The sequence below is a fragment of the Polistes canadensis genome, unplaced genomic scaffold (assembly GCF_001313835.1).
Source record: "Polistes canadensis isolate GaletaPanama2010 unplaced genomic scaffold, ASM131383v1 scaffold_4, whole genome shotgun sequence".
NCBI lineage: Eukaryota > Metazoa > Arthropoda > Insecta > Hymenoptera > Vespidae > Polistes > Polistes canadensis.
The window spans coordinates 1,774,798-1,794,204 of record NW_014569551.1 but is presented as its reverse complement, the minus strand read 5'-3'; the positions used below and the strand labels follow the sequence as shown (position 1 = coordinate 1,794,204).

Here is a 19,407-nt window from a genome sequence, read left to right as displayed (position 1 = left end):
AAAAAAAAAAAAAAAAAAAAAAATAAAATATGAGAACCATAGAGAAAAATTAATTTTCTAATCTAACATATATTGATTTCAATCTAAACAATATATAACAATATAAAATAATATTATTTAACCCTTTTGTTACATGTCAGTATCGTTTCCACATAAATTTGTATATTATACGTATATATAGTGTCATGGTATGCGAATCATATACGAATTTATAGTAACGAAAGAATTAATAATTATTATAAATATAAATTAATATTTCAAATAATATTACAATACTATATTATAAACTTATTCATATATATATACTATAAATAAAAATAAATGATATACCTCAATGTTATAGGTGGAAGATGAACAATTGTACAACAACGGTAGTACGGTTTTACTTTGATCATTAATTCTGGCTGTTAACAATGTCACGGCACAAGTTCGAGTTATGAGAAATGCGAACGAACCGAAGAAATATATGCCATTTACAATGTGCCCTTCCATAGGTCCCCTTCGAATAATAAAATAATAAAAAAAAAACAGAAATAGAAGAAAAAAAAGAAACACGCAGAGATTAAAAAAAAATGTGCAAATTTTGTTCATTGTCCGAAACAAGTAAGAAAAAAAAAAATTGTATAAATTCGTGTAACACATGTGTAACATAATATGATATGTTAAATTGTCGTAATTAATGATACTTACGATAATCCATTCAATAATTGTAAACAAATAAAGTATAGATTATTGGCGAACGATAGGAGTATTATCGGTGATATATCGTTGTCCACTTTTTTCATCAATGAACTTAGAATAGCGTAATCGCATCTAAATTCGCACCAATCAACCGTATTAGCATGTTTTTTCGTTAATACGAACAATCTTTTGTTAAGTGCTTTATATCTTTCTGCCAAACCGGTGGATATCTACAAATTTATATATATATATACTCGTTGAAATAATAATAATAATAATTAAAATTAATTAATTCATTATTGTTTTATATGAGTTTGCATACCAACATGACGAATAAATCGGTGAAATTCCACACGAACGTTGCCAATTTGCTAATTATGAAAATATAAATACCAATGGCGAAATTGTATTCGACTAAAAACGAAATCGTTCGATTTTTAATTTGAAAAAAAAGAAAAGTAATTTTTTTTCATTAATTTAAAGTGAAATTATATTTGAAAAAAATATATAGGCTTACTTATATCGAAAATAAAATCGTGCGAGGTGGTGATGTAAATGCGTAAAAAATTTTCAAACGTCGAATTAGATTTTCCCCATTCGAAAGCTAAACTATTGTTAATTATACTGAGAATATGTTCAAGTAGAGAGAATAGGAATACGATGATACTTAAGATTAAAAATTTCAAACGTAGCCGTGGTCTCAAGGATTTGTTGCTAAAAATATATATATATATATATTCGAAATTAAATAATCAAGAGATTATTAATCAATAAAAATAATTCAATAATTTTTCTATTAAAACCTGTCTATGAATCGTTCCATTGCGCTCCACTCATGTTGAAGGATTACCCAACGTGGCGACAACCAAAGGAACATGATCGTTCCGAAAAAACCATTGCCATAAAATATTGCACCGGCTGTTGCAGCTGCAATGCCACCTGAAACATGTTATAAACAAAGTATCATAATTACTTAGATAGGGTGTATTCCAAAATTTCTTTTCTTTTCAAACACGTGTTTCACAAGAATACAATTTGATTTTTAAGTGTGGAGGGGGGGGGGAACGATTCGAGATGATTTTTTTAGCTTTGAAGTTTCGTTTTTTTTATTTTTCTCTTTGGATGTATGTCATGTTCATTGAAAGCTTGCTTGGAACGAATTATACTTTTTTAGGTTTCCCCAACGTGTGAATAAACAAATCATTTTTTAAATAATAGAAATTGTATGTTGAGAAAAAGGGGTTGGGTAAATTATATTGTTGTAAATTAAACAATAATAATTTAGATATATAATATTTTGTTAAAATCTTTTTAGTTGGAAATTAATTTTTAACTAAATTACAGTTTCCCGGATGTCAATAATATTTTTTTAAATGTATTAATTAATTATTTTCCTTTAGTAAAGTACAATCTATTCTGCATTATTATATTTTTCTATATTGTTTCTCTTGCTCGCAATCGATTAAAAATTAATAAAATATAATATTGTGCAAGTAAAATTACTAAAAAAAAATTGTTCAAATATTATTCGAATAACAATAATCCTTACCACGTACTCCGAAAGCTTCCGCGTTGAGTGTCCTAATCATATGAATGACCGATAATGTCGCCATTATGAATATCGAAAAAGCCACAAGTATAGTATAAAATGTTCGAAAAGAAATCTTTTTGAATTTTAATTTCGACGGAGTGTCGGCGCTTATTCCAGTAACCGGAAGTAAGCCGAAAAGTTGCGCCCACCATAAAATCGAACTGATAGCACGATGAAAACTGTCTACGGAGTCCTAAAAAAATGTACATTTACAATTTCGAAAAAAACAATTATATATTTGTACAATTAACTATATAATTAATTAATTATATATTATAAAAACAATTACAAATTATTATTATTACATTTAGAATACTTATAATTAAATAGGATCTTACCTCGTTATTGTTTACAGAAGGTAAATTATCTACGTCATCATTTTGAAGAAATTGCCGTGCCCTTAACGGCAATGCACCGTCATGATTGGTTCTCGTTCGACTATTAGTTTTACTCCTTCTCCGATTTCCCAAAACCGACCAAATTCTGCAATTAGTTTTAGCAGAATCCCCATGGAAAATATTTCTCGTTTTCAACATGGTGGTATCAGCCTCCACGTATATACGTGAAAAAGCAACCATAACCTATTTAAGAAACAACAACAACGAACGTTTCGTTTTATTATCAACAGATACCTACATAATTTATTCGATTTATTTATTTGTTTGTTTAATCAATTATAACAGTTACCTGGTTATCTACATTTATGCGTGTATCCATACATATATGGAAATATAATTAATAGCAATTATATCGTGTAGAATTACCTCTGAATTTTGATGATTTAATCCTATAAAATAAAAAGTAATTATTGTTTTTTAGCACGAATACATTTGTATTTGATTACTTGTCAACAAAATATTCTAACATTTATCTCTAGCAACATCTATTTTGATAATAAATATTTTTTAACAAATCTACAAAGAACACATACACACACACACATATATACACGCGTACACAAAGACAGGACGCATACGCATATTATTTGAAACATAATTTATATCGGAGTATATTAAATGTATTCTTCTCATCTTTCTCAAGCATCGTATTATCGTAAAAATGGATGAAGTTGTTGATATTGAATTAAATTGTAAAACGTACAAATGTTCTTAATAATCAAACAACTTGTATAATAAAATTGTAATAAAGATCAAAAGGATCGAGACTAATGATTATGCTAACTTATCACGAAGTTTGATTAGACGTACGTTTATTATATTTTTTATACATACTTTCTTTTTCTGTTTTAATTATGCATTAATAGATTTTAACGATAATTAAATGATAAAATAATATACGCGAATATAATAAATGATAAAAAGTAAACAATACAAATAAATAAGTAATTAATTTGATTTTGATCTTTCCTTGTATTTGATTGTACGTGTAATATGTATTTGATGTCACCTCTTGAATAATTTCTAATGATAAGATGTTTGATTGATGCTAAAAATTTATCGTACGATCAGGACCGAAATAAAAGATGGTAGAATCTATCTAGATATTAATCTATGTATCTGAATCGATTGGTAGACCCTACAATTATATATATATCACACAGTACGCAATAAGTGAAATCGAGAGATTCGACTTTTTCTATTCACCATAGTTTAATATTTTATGTATATTACATAAATATATACTTTTTTTGTGACAAATGAATTTCCACGTACGCTATTATCGTTCGGAAGTTTAAAATTATTCTAAAAAAACAAACAAACAAACAAAATAAGTCAAACGTACTGATAAATTTTCAAACGATCTAATCATATTTTCATATGGTAATACAATTATTATATAATTAGTATTCATTTGAATATTCAAAAGTGTCCATCTATAGTTTATAAACAATTCCAATGGAATATTGTTAATCACATTAAATAATGTTAAAAATTAATAACTTCTTTTTTTTTTTTTTGACATATTTCATGTGTTAACGTTAAAAATAAATATTAATTTGTTCGAAAATCTAAATGGTTTCAAAATTTGTCTGTGCACAAATGTTAAAGAAAAATGATCTATAATTTATATACGAGTTTATAATGCAACTGCAAATACCAAATTATTTTTTACCAAAAATTTGTAATCAACAGTATTTAAATTACCCCATAATATATTCATTTAGATGAACAGCATTAAACTAGAAAACATTTTTAATCGTGAACAATAATATTTCGTGAAAAAAAAGGAACAAATACACACAGAAACATTGCGATCGTTGTTTATATTATTCATTTCTGATCGTCATTCGAATTTATCGATTTTGCAATACGGTACTTTAGGGAAAAAAATTCGATTCGATAAACAAAAAAAAACAGAAAGAAAAATAATACGAAATAAAAGCCAATAACTGTATTGTTCTTTCTTGTTTTCCCCAAAAAAATAAAAAAATTCCACAATTCACAGGATGACGTATAGAAAATATAACAATGTATGCACTTAGAATCGATAGGACGATTCGTTATCATTCGATTTAAAAAAAAAACCCGGTCATAAATTTACTTATGTTGTCAAGATATTAAAAGTAATTTAGTATCTTGAGTATTATCCTTACCGCGTTCTACTAATTAACTTATTAATTATTTATTATTCCATTCTATTCCATTTCGTTCATTGCAACGTACACAACAACAATTCTAGATAAAAAAATACGATTATAATCTTAATTTTCTTTCTACTATACCCCCACCCCCAATCCCTTATTAATAACAATTAAAAAAAAAATAAAAATAAAAAAGCAACAGGCTCTTAGCGTGTGTGTATCTTTGCGTTACGATCTGTTTTAACATTTTACGATAATAATCGTTAAAACTTTGTTTTTATTATAGTCAACTCCTTTATTTATCCAGAATATAAAAAACGTACGTGTAACTAAAAAAAAAAAAAAACGAACGAACGAATGAATGAACGATGTTCATTTTTAAATAAATCATCTTACTTACAAATATTACGATGTTGTTTTACGTTCCATTAAAAATGTTTTTATTTTTCTTTTTTCTGTTTAATTTAAATCACAAAGACGACATTAATCGTTTAATTCGATGAGAAAATTGATGATACACATTTTTCTTAATGGGGAGTATCGAAGATAGGTGCAACAGGTCAAACATTCATCGAGTAATGCTTTTAAATGACGAAGAATGAACGGCACCTACTACGAACCTAACTGTAACAACGTGAAATAACGAATGAAAGGTAACACTTTTGATTTAAGAATAAACGAGCCCTCGAGTCTGCGCTATGTGCGTACACGTCCGATCTAATAACTATCTCTACTACTTATCGCGAAATAGAAAACAACATCATACTTTTATTATATATTTTCCATTATATATATATACAATATACATGCATATAGTAATATATAGTAATGTATAGTATAGTAATATAGTATAGTAATATAGTATAGTAATAATATATAGAAATATATAATATAATAATATATATAATACTTATATATATTAAATTAAATATAATAATCAAAATATTATATGAACATTCAATAGTAGATTTAAAGTGAATAATTAGTTTTTATATTTCTATCTTTGTTTTTTTTTTCTTTGCCATCGAAAATGTGCCAATAAAACGCGCAAAATGAATAATATTAAATTTGATGATTGACAAATTTACTTTCATACTTTAAAAAATTAATGAGTATAATAATTCGCTCGTACATGCGTATCGTTGCTTTGCACTATCCCTATACTGATTGAGGTTTTGTATGAATGACCCGTATATAAGGGTTGCTAGTAACGAGGGTTAAACTAATTATTGTTCTTTTTTATTTTTTGTATATTATTTATACGCGTAGTTCGTTATTTAATATTTATTCAAAATTATTCATAATGTAAATATAACTGATTATTATTATTATTATTATTATCAATAATTGGAATCGGTTGTAAAGTAGAAAATATTTTCAATATTTCTAATCTTTTGAAATCAACTTATTGAGTGATCGTAATTTTTGCACGACTTGGTTTCTAAATGTACCGAGAAAGACAGTTTAGATATATGATAATAAAATATTCATAGATGTCTAACTAGTTTACAAACAACTCCAATGGAATTATTATGGATCATGTGATACGATAATGCATCGTTATAAATAATATTTAAAAACTAATGACCTTTTTTTTTCTTCTTCTTCTGTAAACTAATGTTGTACTATTATCATCGATAGTAAAATTCTCAGTAATGAAATAACATAATTAGTTGAGGAGCGGTCTAATTAATTGTTTCAATTCAATTAGTTTTTTTTCCTTTTTCTTTTTTCGATAAATTCTACAAATTTACTTTTTCTAACTTATTCCCATAAGTACATAATGTTTTTTTCTATCCACACTTCGATCTTCAACAAATATTTGTTTATTTCACGTTAACACGTATACATTTTATATTTTATAATTTATGTTATATATCTGTGTCTTCGATTTTATTTTAACAAATATGAAAGAAAATTTCTTGAAATGTAATTTTACAATCATATTTGAGAGAGAGAGAGAGAAATATAAATTCCGAAGACATTTTATTAATATTAATTCGTGAATAATAAATTCCTCGATATAATATAAATTCAAATTTCATATCGTGTACGAGATATCGATCTTCGTAATAAAGTTTTGTCGATAGGTTTCTCAGTGCCATCTAACCGTTGATTGTATGAAATTCTAAAAACTAACTTTTATCTTCCGTCGGTAAGAACGTATATTCTTTTTTAGTAATTTCAGAATAAAAAATCAATTTGTTTACACGAATAAACAAACAGATAATACAACAATTTATGAACAAGATGTAAAACTTACATAAGCAATTGTATAAAAAATAAATAATAATAAATTTTCGAATTAATAGTTAACAAAAATAAAAGTACAAGAAGGATAGACTAGTAATGGAATTATTTCAAAGGAGAGAATTGGATTCCGTAGCTTCTTTATTCATCTTTTACTACTCATTATTATCGTTATTCATATGTACAGAAAACTGTTTTTCTCAACCAATTTATTTTGCAAAGTGTCAAAGATTTAAAGTGCTGAGTTACTGCAAAGATATTGTTCTGCTCCTGCACATAACACGATTCACCATCACCACATAACAATAATTTCACGTGGATCGAGTATAAAGAAAATTATTATCGATAAAAAGCAATAATGTATATGTATATATAGTAGTAGTATACCTTAGTAAAAAAGTTATTTTTACGTGTAGTATATGAGTACGTAAGAGTCCATAGTTTGTTTGTAATTTGTATATTTCTGTCTGTAATTCGAATACATTTATATTAAAGGCAGAAATTTACTTATACAAATAAACATATGGGACACTATGCAACGTATGTACGTATATCTTGAGCACACAATCAGACTGTTACCTAATCTTATAATTGAAAAAGATGAATATTTAAAGAACCGGTCCCGTACACCTAAACGAAATCTATCCGAATCTACTACACACTGCATTATAATATTCCGCGTAAAACTTAAAATTAGAGATTTGATCACATGAATCGTGCTTACCTTTGTGCTTACGCGGATTTATGCAATTAAAAAGTTGAAAGAACAAAAAAGAAAACGATATTTAGCAGTATTAAAGGAAAAGACAAAAAAAAAAAAAAAAAAAAAAAAAAAAAAAAAAAGAGAGACACCCCGCTAGAGAGAGAGAGAGAGAGAGAGAATGGAAGCATTTTGGATAAAAAGGATGACGATGATGATTTCATTCGTTAGCAGCAATAACGACAAAAAATATAATAGTAATGAGAAAAATGTNCGTAAAACTTAAAATTAGAGATTTGATCACATGAATCGTGCTTACCTTTGTGCTTACGCGGATTTATGCAATTAAAAAGTTGAAAGAACAAAAAAAAAAAAAAAATTTAGCAGTATTAAAGGAAAAAAAAAAAAAAAAAAAAAGAAGAAAAAAAGACACCCCGCTCATAAACTTCGCGTAGTAAAAGAATGGAAGCATTTTGGATAAAAAGGATGACGATGATGATTTCATTCGTTAGCAGCAATAACGACAAAAAATATAATAGTAATGAGAAAAATGTTGGTTTAGCTTTGTTTTCTCGAATAAGTCACAGATATAGGATTTTATTATTTCCGTATAATAATAATAATTAGAAAATATAATTAAGCCGAGCTAAATTATGAATTTTCTCTTGATGTGTTTTTTGTTATTGTTTTTCATGTTGTTGTTGTTTTTTTTTTCCCCCAAAGAAACTCGTTATCGCGAGATAGCCTTACGTAGTTTGGACTTCCTCTTAGATTCATGTAAATCGTACAAGTTAAGGAAGTGCGCGCTTTAGTTGTTAATGTTTTTTTATTATTATTATTATTATTAATATTATTATTATTATTATTAATCGATATTAATAATGTTCGTAGCGTATATATATATTTATATATATCATATAATTAATTTATACTCGTAGCCTTTCCTACGAAATTCTTTACGATGGAAGAAATGACGAAGCGAACGCTTTGATAAACGAAAGTTACGAATACCAAAGAAACGCGAGAAAGTTTTAACAATCTGGACGTTAGAAGATTTGGAGAACCCGTAACGTCGCGACCCTTTGTTGATTCTGCTCTCGTTATTTTTCTTAACGGAATGCAATTTCATAGGAAATGCCTTGATTACTGTTGTTGTAGTAGTAGATGTTGATGTTGTTGTTAACGTTGACGTCGAGCATAAAAACTTCCTCTTATACGAAAGGCATGAAGAAAGAGGAGCAACTACCTCAGCTACAAGAGGCCGGAGCCCATCCGGCGATACATGCATACGGAAACTAGTTATTTCTTTTTCTGGGCCTTCTCGGCGGCCTTGGTGACTTTTCCACCCGTCGTGTCTTTGAAATTGACAGCCTTGATTACACCGACTGCCACTGTTTGACGCATGTCACGTACTGCGAAACGTCCAAGCGGAGGGAACTCTTGGAATGCCTCCACGCACATTGGCTTGCTCGGCACAAGATTCACTATTGCTGCGTCTCCCGATTTGATGGATTTTGGATTCTCCTCGGTGGTTTTGCCAGTACGACGGTCGCACTTCTCTTTTATCTCGGCAAACTTGCACGCGATATGGGCAGTATGGCAATCCAATACAGGAGTATAACCATTGCTGATTTGTCCTGGATGATTCAATACGATTACCTGTAATACAATAATCAATTTGAATAATTTTCATTTAACCATGAAATTTTCTCTTTAACATTTCATATTAATTTAAATATATTCCATCATAATATAATAATATAAACTAAAATATACCTGAGCAGTAAAATCGGCTGCTCCTTTTGGTGGGTTATTTTTCGAATCGCCAGCGACGAAACCACGACGCAATTCCTTGACCGATACGTTCTTAACGTTGAAACCAACGTTGTCACCAGGAACAGCTTCTGGTAAAGCTTCGTGATGCATTTCAACGGACTTGACTTCAGTAGTAAGACCAGCCGGAGCAAACGTTACTACCATACCTGGTTTCAATACACCAGTTTCAACACGACCGACTGGTACCGTACCGATACCACCGATCTTGTACACATCCTACAAAACAAAGATTCAATTTTTAATAATCTTCGTTATTAGATATTAAACATTATAAAATTTAATTTATAAAAAGATCAGACGTCTCTGGCCGTCAATGGACAAAATGTCCTCTGGTGGAAACCGCGAATGAGTTTAAAGTGTTATCATCATATAAAAATAATTGTTTTTTGTACGCATATGTAAAAGTTATTTATTTATGATTAATAAATTACCTGAAGTGGAAGGCGGAGAGCTTTGTCTGTTGGCCTGGTTGGTGGAAGAATAGCGTCAAGAGCTTCGATGAGGCATTTACCTTCACCCTTTCCTTCTTTACGTTCAACGGTCCATCCCTTGAACCAGGGCATCTTGCTGGATACTTCTAACATGTTGTCCCCATGCCAGCCAGAGATTGGTACAAAAGCAACTGTTGCTGGATTGTAACCAATTTTCTTAATGTAAGAAGAAACTTCCTTTTTAATTTCTTCATAACGGGCCTCGGAGTAAGGTGGTTCGGTTGAATCCATTTTGTTAACTCCAACAATAAGTTGCTTAACACCAAGGGTGAAAGCAAGCAGAGCATGCTCACGAGTTTGTCCGTTCTTTGAAATACCAGCTTCAAACTCTCCCGTACCAGCAGCTACTATCAATACTGCGCAATCAGCTTGCGAAGTACCAGTGATCATGTTCTTGATGAAATCTCTGTGCCCAGGTGCGTCAATGATTGTGACGTAGTATTTAGAGGTCTCGAACTTCCAAAGGGCGATGTCAATAGTAATACCACGTTCACGTTCAGCCTTCAGTTTGTCCAAAACCCACGCGTACTTGAAGGAACCCTTGCCCATCTACAATATAAAAAAAAATCAAGTATGATTAAATTTGTTCCTCTATATTTTGTTCTGTGGAATTAATCGATTAGTCAAATGATTTTTTTATATGCTTAAAATAATTGCTATCTCTTTACTATTACTATTAAATTCTATGTGACACTCAGACGTGAATTGGCCGTCAACAGACAATGTCTTCCGGTGGAAACCGCGAATGTATCCAAGTTGTTATCATCACTGTGCCATAAGTAATGAACAGTAACAGTGAGATTATTGCAATTATATGAAATAATTATAATTAATAAATGATGAATAAATAAAAATAAGGATTGATAACTTACTTCCTGGGCTTCCTTCTCGAACTTCTCAATGGTACGTTTGTCGATACCACCACATTTGTAGATCAAATGTCCGGTGGTGGTTGATTTACCGGAATCTACGTGTCCGATAACGACGATGTTAATATGTACCTTCTCTTTACCCATGATGAAATTTCTTTTTCTGTGATATTCTTTAAATTATATCTAAGAACAAAAAAACAAAATCAATAATTAAAATAATGAAATATTCAATTGGTTATTAAGTATATTTTAATGTTAAATAAAAAATTTGTAAACCAAAAAAGAAAAAAAATATCCCATATACTTTTACTGTAAAAAATTTATGATAGTAGTGATAATTAAGTGTTCAGTAACCTATTTCACCAATTTATTTGGTTATTGATTTCTTCTAATAATTTTTCATTAATCTAATAATAAGATAAAAGTAAATTCGCAAGACTATAGTTTCACGAAATATATCACTCCTCTTTTTACTCCCGGCCCACGTGGCGAGTGTGAATATTCGAGAAAGAAACCGGCCGCCATTTTGTTGAAGGCTAAAAGCGCTGCTGCCGGTGCAATTCTCGTGTTCGATAGTCACGAACTGCATAACGGTCCGATTAAATTTTTTATTTTTTACTCACGTAAATATATGCATCGAAACAACGTAAATCTTTTAAACCCCAAATTTATATCTTATTCAATCAAGTTTTCAACTTTATTTCGTAATTACTTTAAGACTACATGAAAATTGTTTCAACCCTCCCCTCTCCACGTTTCGGAATAATAAAAGATAAAAAATAATTATCTTTTTATCCAGATAAGAATTCCCAATTGAGATTATGAAATCATTTCCAGTACTGCAATGAGTTCATTTACTATCTTGATTTATATTTAAATTATTCGAAATACAAATGAGAAAAATTTAAAAAAAAAAATAACAAAAAAAAAGACAAAATAGAGCGGCCATTATCTGGTTATTTTATAACGATCTTTTAATAATACTCCTATACACGAAAAAAAAATCGATGATGATAAATATGGATCAATCTGTGTCATAAATTGGCTAATTGTGAATGTGCATTGAACGTATAATGCAAATGGTAGAGGGAGGAAATGGAAAAGAAATTGAACGATCTTAGATATTCTCTCTCTTTTGCGGTAAAAAAAATTGTAAGTGTACAATATGGAACGAATTAAACTCGAATAATAATTTTGTGCATTACTTTATTGCTGCTACGAGTTCACAGTCTTGTTTTTCTATTTTATTTAAATTTTCTTACCGAATAAAACAACGCTGAGTCATTACTTAAAAATGTACAATTGGAACATACTAACACAAGTTTCTAGTTACTTCTTAGTCTATTAATTTTTTTTTTTTTTTTATATTTTATCTTTTCTTGCGCAAGATCATTAATATGAGCACACGAGTATTCGATAATAAAAAAAAAAAAAAAAAAAAAAAAGAAAAAATGTTGCCGCATACTTTTCCTTTGTATTTAAAACTACGCGAAAATAGTTATTTTTTCCTTACCAGGAGAAAAAGCAAAATAGATCAGTTTCTTTCTTTACTTCGAGAAAAAAGTATTTCACGTTGACGATGATAATGAAAATAACAAAATACGGCACCGCACGCGATTTGTTTCACGACCGATACTCGAGACGACTCTGTGACATAGGAAGAACAATCATGGCGCATCCGGTTTCATGCTCCTGTTCTTTTCACCGTACCTGGCTTTTATCCCTTTCATATTCTCTATCCCTTTTTCTCTTATTCTCTCTTTCTCTTTCCCCATTTTCCATAAAATGCGAATCCTTACTCTCTTTGTACAATTTCTTTAATTTTGTTTTTCTTTTTTCAACGAGTATTAAAACATACGCTAACGAAAATGTCGGCTTTTTTGACCTTTCCGTACATTACTTATTTCTGGAACAAAACAGGAAAGATCTAAAATACGTACGTTAAAACAATCAGTTTTACCATCACGAGGATTTCGAATGAAACAAGTTAAAAAGCCGGCAAAGATATACTAAGAGAGAAAGAGAAAGAGAGATACAGATAAAGAAGACGTACAACGAAACTTGGGGCCACGCGCCTTTTTTACCTCCTCTACCAAACCAAGGGCCGAGATTTAGGTGTAAAAATTTCTTACCATCTCGTGCATTTAGTTAAAAAATCATGGCACAACACAATTATCCATATATTATCGCGTTGTTTTATCCCCTACCTGATGATCGATTTAATTAATAGCACTCGAAAATTGTTGGATTATCTTAACTTATATGAAACACGACAACCACTCACCTCTAGATGCCACGACAGAAAGAGATCGTCCTTACGAAGTGACATGCGCACACTGGTTACCCAGTCATAGCCTCGACGGCAGCGCCACCATCGTATCGATCATTTCTTCCAAGAAAAATGTATTTTAACCTATCGTATTATACAATTTTCTTTTATACTTTAATAGAATCTGTTTTTTACGAATTTATTTTTTATATTAATTAATTAAAATTTATTTATATCTTTATTTTGGATTAAAATAATAGAAAAATATGGTGAATTTTATTCGATGCCGATGACTTTTGGGTTCGAGGCTACGGTTACGCGGCAACACCGATAGGCGTGTCTTCCACCGGCATATAGCCGATCATAGAGTACCTTTATTCTTGTCTTTGGCTCGCTACAAAAGACGACCAATCAGAAACGTTCGATAGATCGAAACGGAAATTGTATGTAAATAAGAACGAAAGAGAGAGCCAGTGTGAGAAATTAAGAGAGGGAGTAAGAGAACGAGAGAGAGGGAAAATAACGTGCCGATATATATAACGTGCCAATAAGATATATATATATATATATATGCATATATATAATGAGTTCACTTACGATTCAGGGACGTATATAGTTATATAGATTATCGAGTTCATTAACAGGGTCTCGAATTTGTCGAATTATTACTCGGACAATATATAAAAATTATTTTAATATTTAATGAAATTATAAAATATTTTTTTCTTTTTCATATATAATTATTATTGTACTAAGAATTTTCTTAACAAAATATTTTTAATAATTAATATAAATATACACGTAGAGGTGTGTGCATTTATATTTACTGCATTTTGCAAAAGTACATAAATTCGAAAGAAAATAAGAGTCAGAATTGATTGGTAATCTTATTAAAAAATCGTATAGCAATTTTTAGTCTCTTGTCTGCATTTATTTACATTCTTACAACGAACACAATAGCATACGATCAATAATACGATAACTGAGAAGTGCGATAAAAAGTATTAAGTAAGAAGAGATGGAAAAATTCGATTTTCCTCAATGATGTCGCCATTGATTTTCTGCGAAAGTATACGAGATAAAAAATAAATACAACCAAAAAGGTATTTGTGACGTCCCACTACAATTTTCTATATAAATTTTTTCACAATAGTGCAACCAAACCACGAGTGTGAGACTAATGTAAATCAGTAGATTATATAAATAAAAATCTAAGCTATTTCTAGTACATAAAAGATAGTTAAGGTTTATTCTCGTTTTTATAGTTACAAATCTCATCAATTAAACATATTTCTTCTTTACCTGATATTGAAATAAAATATTGAAATTATCCCGCGTTTAAATGGCGGCTTTAGTTCCTAGCTTATAGGCAACCCGTCGTACATCGGTGAAGAGTTAAAAAAATGCTACAGGTGTTCGTGCAAATTTTCTAAAAGTCAATCTAATTAAAGGAATATTAATCGATGTTGTTAAAAAAAAAGAAAATATTTATTCGTTAAAAAAAAATTTTGTTTGAAATCAAGTAACAATAATAAAAACTTCGTAAATCGATAATTAATATTACGATAATAATAATCTGCTATTGTTTAACGAACGAATGAAATGTTTTCATTAAGATAATCAATTTCGTTAGAAATTGAATACTGTTATAATAAAAGGAGGTAGGAATTTTCAATTCCTCGTAGAAACTTTCTATTGATCGACTTCCTGGCGATTGAAGAAGAAGGATCGAATGAACAAAAGAAAAGAGAGACGAATATATATTTTTTGTTCCCAGCCCCACCATTATTCTTACCTTGAGAGAAAAGATATATATTGTATTTTCAATACAAATATATATATATACTCGTATATATACTTAAATACACGAGGGTGATTGTTATTTTACAATTGATAATTACAACCCTGAGTTAAAAACATTAAAATAATAACATATTATTCGATCGAAATGAAAAAAATATATCCGACGAAAAGAAGAAAGTATTCAAAAGTAATTTGAAAGTGTTTTTTTCCAATCTTAAATATTATTTCGACAGGAACAAAAGGATACCTTTTAATTATTCGAGATAAAGAAGAAAAAGGAACAGAAATTAAAAAGATTACTTTTCTACCTTTTCTCTCTTTCATTTTCTATTTAATTCGAGTCGAGAGAAAAGAAATAGTTTATTCATGAAAAATTCTTGACAACAATTTCTAACAAAGACCACTTCTAACATATAAATGAATAACTTTCCTTGTCATTATACAAAAAATAATATTGTTTTTTTATAATTGCAATTAAGATTAAAATTATAAAATATTACTGACACAGAAATGACGATTAATTCTTTCGTTAGGGCGTGCTTCGAATGAATATCGTTGCAAATAAATTTACTTCGTACGAAAGTATATCGTTGCACGGTACAACGACCCCTATATGGGTCGGTCGGTCGTTCATACGAGGTTTTTGCACGGACGACAAGTGTATGGGGTCGACATTAACGAAATAGTTCGAAATCAAAGGGGAAAAATTAATTCTTAATGGTGTCAGGATTATTAGGAAAGCAAAAAAAGAAACACACAGCTCATATTTTCCCACTTTAACCGTCTATTTATATTTCAAGATTCCTAATGACAAATCCGATCGTACAGACACTCGCACGTGGAAGCGATGTGTGTGTGTGTGTGTGTGTGTGTGTGCTTTGCGTGTGTATGCGTATGCGTTCGTGTTTTAGTGTGTATAATAGTTCTTCTAAATTCTTGGAAATTGAAAAATAACTTCTATCGTCGAGGAAGAAAACAGAGAGATATACACCATGTAGAAATGGACAATAATTGCATTTATACCCATTATTTTTTGTTTATAATGCACGGTAGGTGTACTTTAACGTACACCAACCAATGCGCCACATACACACATACCAGGAGGCGTAGTTTTGTTTAAATGTATACTCGAAGAATTATGGGCGACGGTGTATAGTTACACGTAAACGTATTATGACTCTTCTTTTTTTTCTTTTTTTTTCTTTTTTTATCTTCTTCTTCTTCTTCGTTTTTTTTTTTCGTTACAAGTAAAATCGTTAAATCTCGTATTGGGGGATGGGGGCAAGGAGGAGGGGGTCGGGGTAGTATAGAGGGGCTGGAAAAAGAGGTAACGGGGGGCATTAAAACGTTAGATAATCCATCCCCCCCCCACCCACTCACACCCACCCTTTCTTTGCATCGTATAAACTTTCGCGGAATGATCTATCTCTTTGTTTTTTTTCCTTGTCATTTTCTTCTTCTTCTTCTTCTTCCTCTTCCTCTTCCTCTTCCTCTTCCTCGTTTATTTTTGTTCTTTTTGTTTATTTCCACTTTCGTTTAATTATTTTCATTATTACTGTTAGAGATTGGTTGATGATTAATTAAACCGTTAGATAATAACAATCTTTGGTGACATGCATCGTAGTCTTATTTCGTTTACCGATTATATTTGGTCGATCATGATTATTATTATTTTTTTTTTTTTTTTTTTTTTTATATAATGGAAGAAAATTCTACCAACACCACTATTCGCTCTATCGAGTTTTTTGTTTTTTTTTTTTTCTTTTTTCTTTTGCTTACATTTATTTCTCTCTTTCTCTCTCTCTCTCGCACGCATTATACAAACACGTTTAAATCACACTCCATCTCTTGCGCGCGCGCACATGGATTATTATTATTAATATTATTATTATTATTATTATTATTATTTATATCAATATTCACAAATTTTTTTTCCTATCAGGCTTGTTATCTCTTATTTTTTTTTTTTTTTCGAAGGGGGGGGGGCAATCGTAAAATTTGTACGGGGTCATTCTGATCTCAGCTGTACGATCGGACCTTTGAAGGAGGATTTTTTCTTTTTTTCTTTTTTTTTTCCCTTTTCCTTTTCCTTTCTTTCATACGAGAGAAAAAAAGGTACACGGTAAAATTTTCAAATTTGAAAAAAAAAGAAACTTATTTAAAAGGAAAAATAAATCAATCATTTGATCTCTTCGAGAGGAAGAAGAGAAGACACGAGAATTCATTTTTCATAGAATTTTCGTTTATCACGCAGAGAACAAAATTTGATATAGTTCGTTACAGTTCATTTCTTTTTTCCATATATAAAATCGTTTACATGGTTTATGAGTTATTATTATTATTATTATTATTATTATTATTATTATTTTTTTCTTTTTTTTGTTAATTTTAATTTTACCAGTTACACAAACGTGTATACGATAATTATCGTTAGTTTCGTTTTCGCGCACGAGGATCGATATTATAATATATAATTATATTCTACGCTACATTTTATTTATTACAATACGTCCGACCGTACGGCTTTCTTCAAATTACCCTGTACATGATTTATATCATATATATACACACACGTGCACGCATACATACATATACATATACGTAAGAACATATACATATATGTATATATATTTAAATGTTTGCATGTATATCTCTCTATATATACTTACATTAATATTTATATTATATATTTATTATATTTACAAAAAGTCGTTCGTTTTTTAATTGTTAATAATTAATATCGCAACCGTTTATTATATTATAACTTTATTCCTGAGTAACCATTCATAGAAGAGCCTGATTAAGAGACCCGCCTCCTGTTCCATTTATATTTTTCTTAGTTTGTTAAATAATTTTTTATTTATTAATTATTTAAATTTATTAATTTCATTTTATTTATTTATTTATTTCCTTTTTTTTGTTAATTTCTTTTTCCTCTTCTCTCTCTCTCTCTCTTTCTGCTCACGATGTTGAATATTTATTTTTTTTTTATTTCATTTAAATATTTGTTTTGTTTTGTGTGTGTTTAAAGATAAGGAACCGGCGTAGCAAAATGACAAAAATGAATTTCCATCTTTCATCTTGTCTATTTTTTTCTTTTTCTTGTTTTTTTTTTTTTTTTCGTTTCTTTTCCCCCACTTCTTTCTTCATTTACATTTTACAATTTTATACGTAATTGTGTGTGTGTCTGTGTGTTATTCATTAGCGAGAAGGTGAAAAATTTTCATTCGACGAATAAAAGCGTCTTATTGTTAAGTTAGCGAATAACAGTTGGGTAATAGTATTCGTAATAAATAGAATTTATGGAAAAATTTGCGGATTTTGTTAATAAATTCTGATCGTTTGAGTTAGGTAATTGGTTGTCGTGTTTATCAATTACAATAATTTTCCTCGAGTGAACGAAGACAGAGAAATTCTTGAGAGAATAATGAATTTCCAAATTATAATTAATATAATAACAATAAATTTATATAAATAAGTAATATAAGTAAATACGTTATTTTATTATTATTATTATTAATTTTTTTTCAATAATATATAATTAATTTTTATACCTTTTCTTTTTTTTGTTTCCTTTCCCGATAATTATTTAACTTTAATAATTTTCGATAGACGACCAAAAAATTTATCGTAGAAGTAATTTTTAATCTTCCTACGATTATACTTTCTTTCTTTCTTTCTTTCTTTTATTTTGTATTTTTCTTCTTCTTCTTCTTTTTCGAATTGATAACAACTTGTTCACTCATACAATTCTAGCAGATGTGATTCACGTTAACAAGATACTTTATTGTTGAGACCTGTTATTTTTCATTGTCATTAATTATTAATTGTCATAATTTTTCTCTTCTAATAAGACCGCCAGCTCGTTTCGCGTTTTATTATAATACATATTTCATAATCGACGATAATAATTAATATCCAAGAATTCGAAATTCATATTATCAATTCATCTTGATTATTAATATTATAATTTTTTTTAGATCTTATTGTGTTAGTTACTTTTTTTTTTTTTTTTCACCGCTTTATTAAAACTATTTGTTACGCGTGAGTTCCAGTGGCATTTATTTATGTTTGTCCTTCTTATATTTTTCTTTGTTTGTCAAATTAATGCAAAAGGATGCTAATATTGATATGGTGGAATGCTTTCGTTGAAATTGTCATATTAATAAACATTTAATGTCGGTGTCGCGGGAGCAAGGATAAAATATTATTGCGCGACATATTGAAATATTTTCTTTTTTTTTATATATATACATACATATGCATATATACACACATATATATATATACACACATATTTATTTATATATAAGCATAAGAAAGAATTATAATATTATTTATTTAATTTCTTCACATTTTTTGTTTCTTCATC

General features: G+C 29.2%; 2 protein-coding genes across 4 annotated transcripts; both read right to left on the bottom strand.

Moving 5' to 3' along the window:
* Positions 1-62: 62 nt before the first annotated feature.
* On the bottom strand, positions 63-5,592 carry LOC106787104 (gustatory receptor for sugar taste 64a-like). The gene is made up of 10 exons (XM_014749166.1): positions 5,215-5,592; positions 2,960-3,059; positions 2,611-2,853; positions 2,231-2,465; positions 1,485-1,620; positions 1,199-1,395; positions 1,004-1,095; positions 691-911; positions 331-499; positions 63-83 (listed from the first exon to the last, which is right to left on the bottom strand). The coding sequence occupies exons 2-10, from the start codon at positions 2,987-2,989 to the stop codon at positions 63-65; spliced, it is 1,344 nt and encodes a 447-aa protein (XP_014604652.1). The 5' UTR covers positions 2,990-3,059; positions 5,215-5,592.
* Positions 5,593-8,345: 2,753 nt separating this feature from the next.
* On the bottom strand, positions 8,346-13,337 carry LOC106787436 (elongation factor 1-alpha). 3 transcript variants are annotated; one of them, XM_014749781.1, is made up of 5 exons: positions 13,248-13,337; positions 10,964-11,146; positions 10,032-10,640; positions 9,541-9,816; positions 8,346-9,423 (listed from the first exon to the last, which is right to left on the bottom strand). In XM_014749781.1, exons 2-5 carry the CDS (start codon positions 11,105-11,107, stop codon positions 9,064-9,066), a joined length of 1,389 nt encoding a protein of 462 aa, XP_014605267.1. In that variant the 5' UTR covers positions 11,108-11,146; positions 13,248-13,337; the 3' UTR covers positions 8,346-9,063. The 3 variants fall into 3 exon arrangements, with proteins under 3 accessions (XP_014605267.1, XP_014605275.1, XP_014605283.1); XM_014749789.1 differs by lacking the exon at positions 13,248-13,337 and adding an exon at positions 13,171-13,244; XM_014749797.1 differs by lacking the exon at positions 13,248-13,337 and adding an exon at positions 13,096-13,164.
* Positions 13,338-19,407: the final 6,070 nt, after the last annotated feature.

Bases quoted from the DNA above. Each gene is read 5' to 3' on its own strand.
- LOC106787436 (XM_014749781.1), bottom strand. From the start codon at position 11,107: ATGGGTAAAGAGAAGGTACATATTAACATCGTCGTTATCGGACACGTA. The intron at 10,641-10,963 runs GTAAGTTATCAA...TTTATATTGTAG, and splicing joins TCGAGAAGGAAGCCCAGGAA to ATGGGCAAGGGTTCCTTCAA. The intron at 9,817-10,031 runs GTAATTTATTAA...TTTGTTTTGTAG, and splicing joins CTCTCCGCCTTCCACTTCAG to GATGTGTACAAGATCGGTGG.
- LOC106787104 (XM_014749166.1), bottom strand. From the start codon at position 2,989: ATGGATACACGCATAAATGTAGATAACCAG. The intron at 1,096-1,198 runs GTAAGCCTATAT...TTTCGTTTTTAG, and splicing joins CGATTTTATTTTCGATATAA to TCGAATACAATTTCGCCATT. The intron at 500-690 runs GTAAGTATCATT...TATTATTCGAAG, and splicing joins CAATTATTGAATGGATTATC to GGGACCTATGGAAGGGCACA.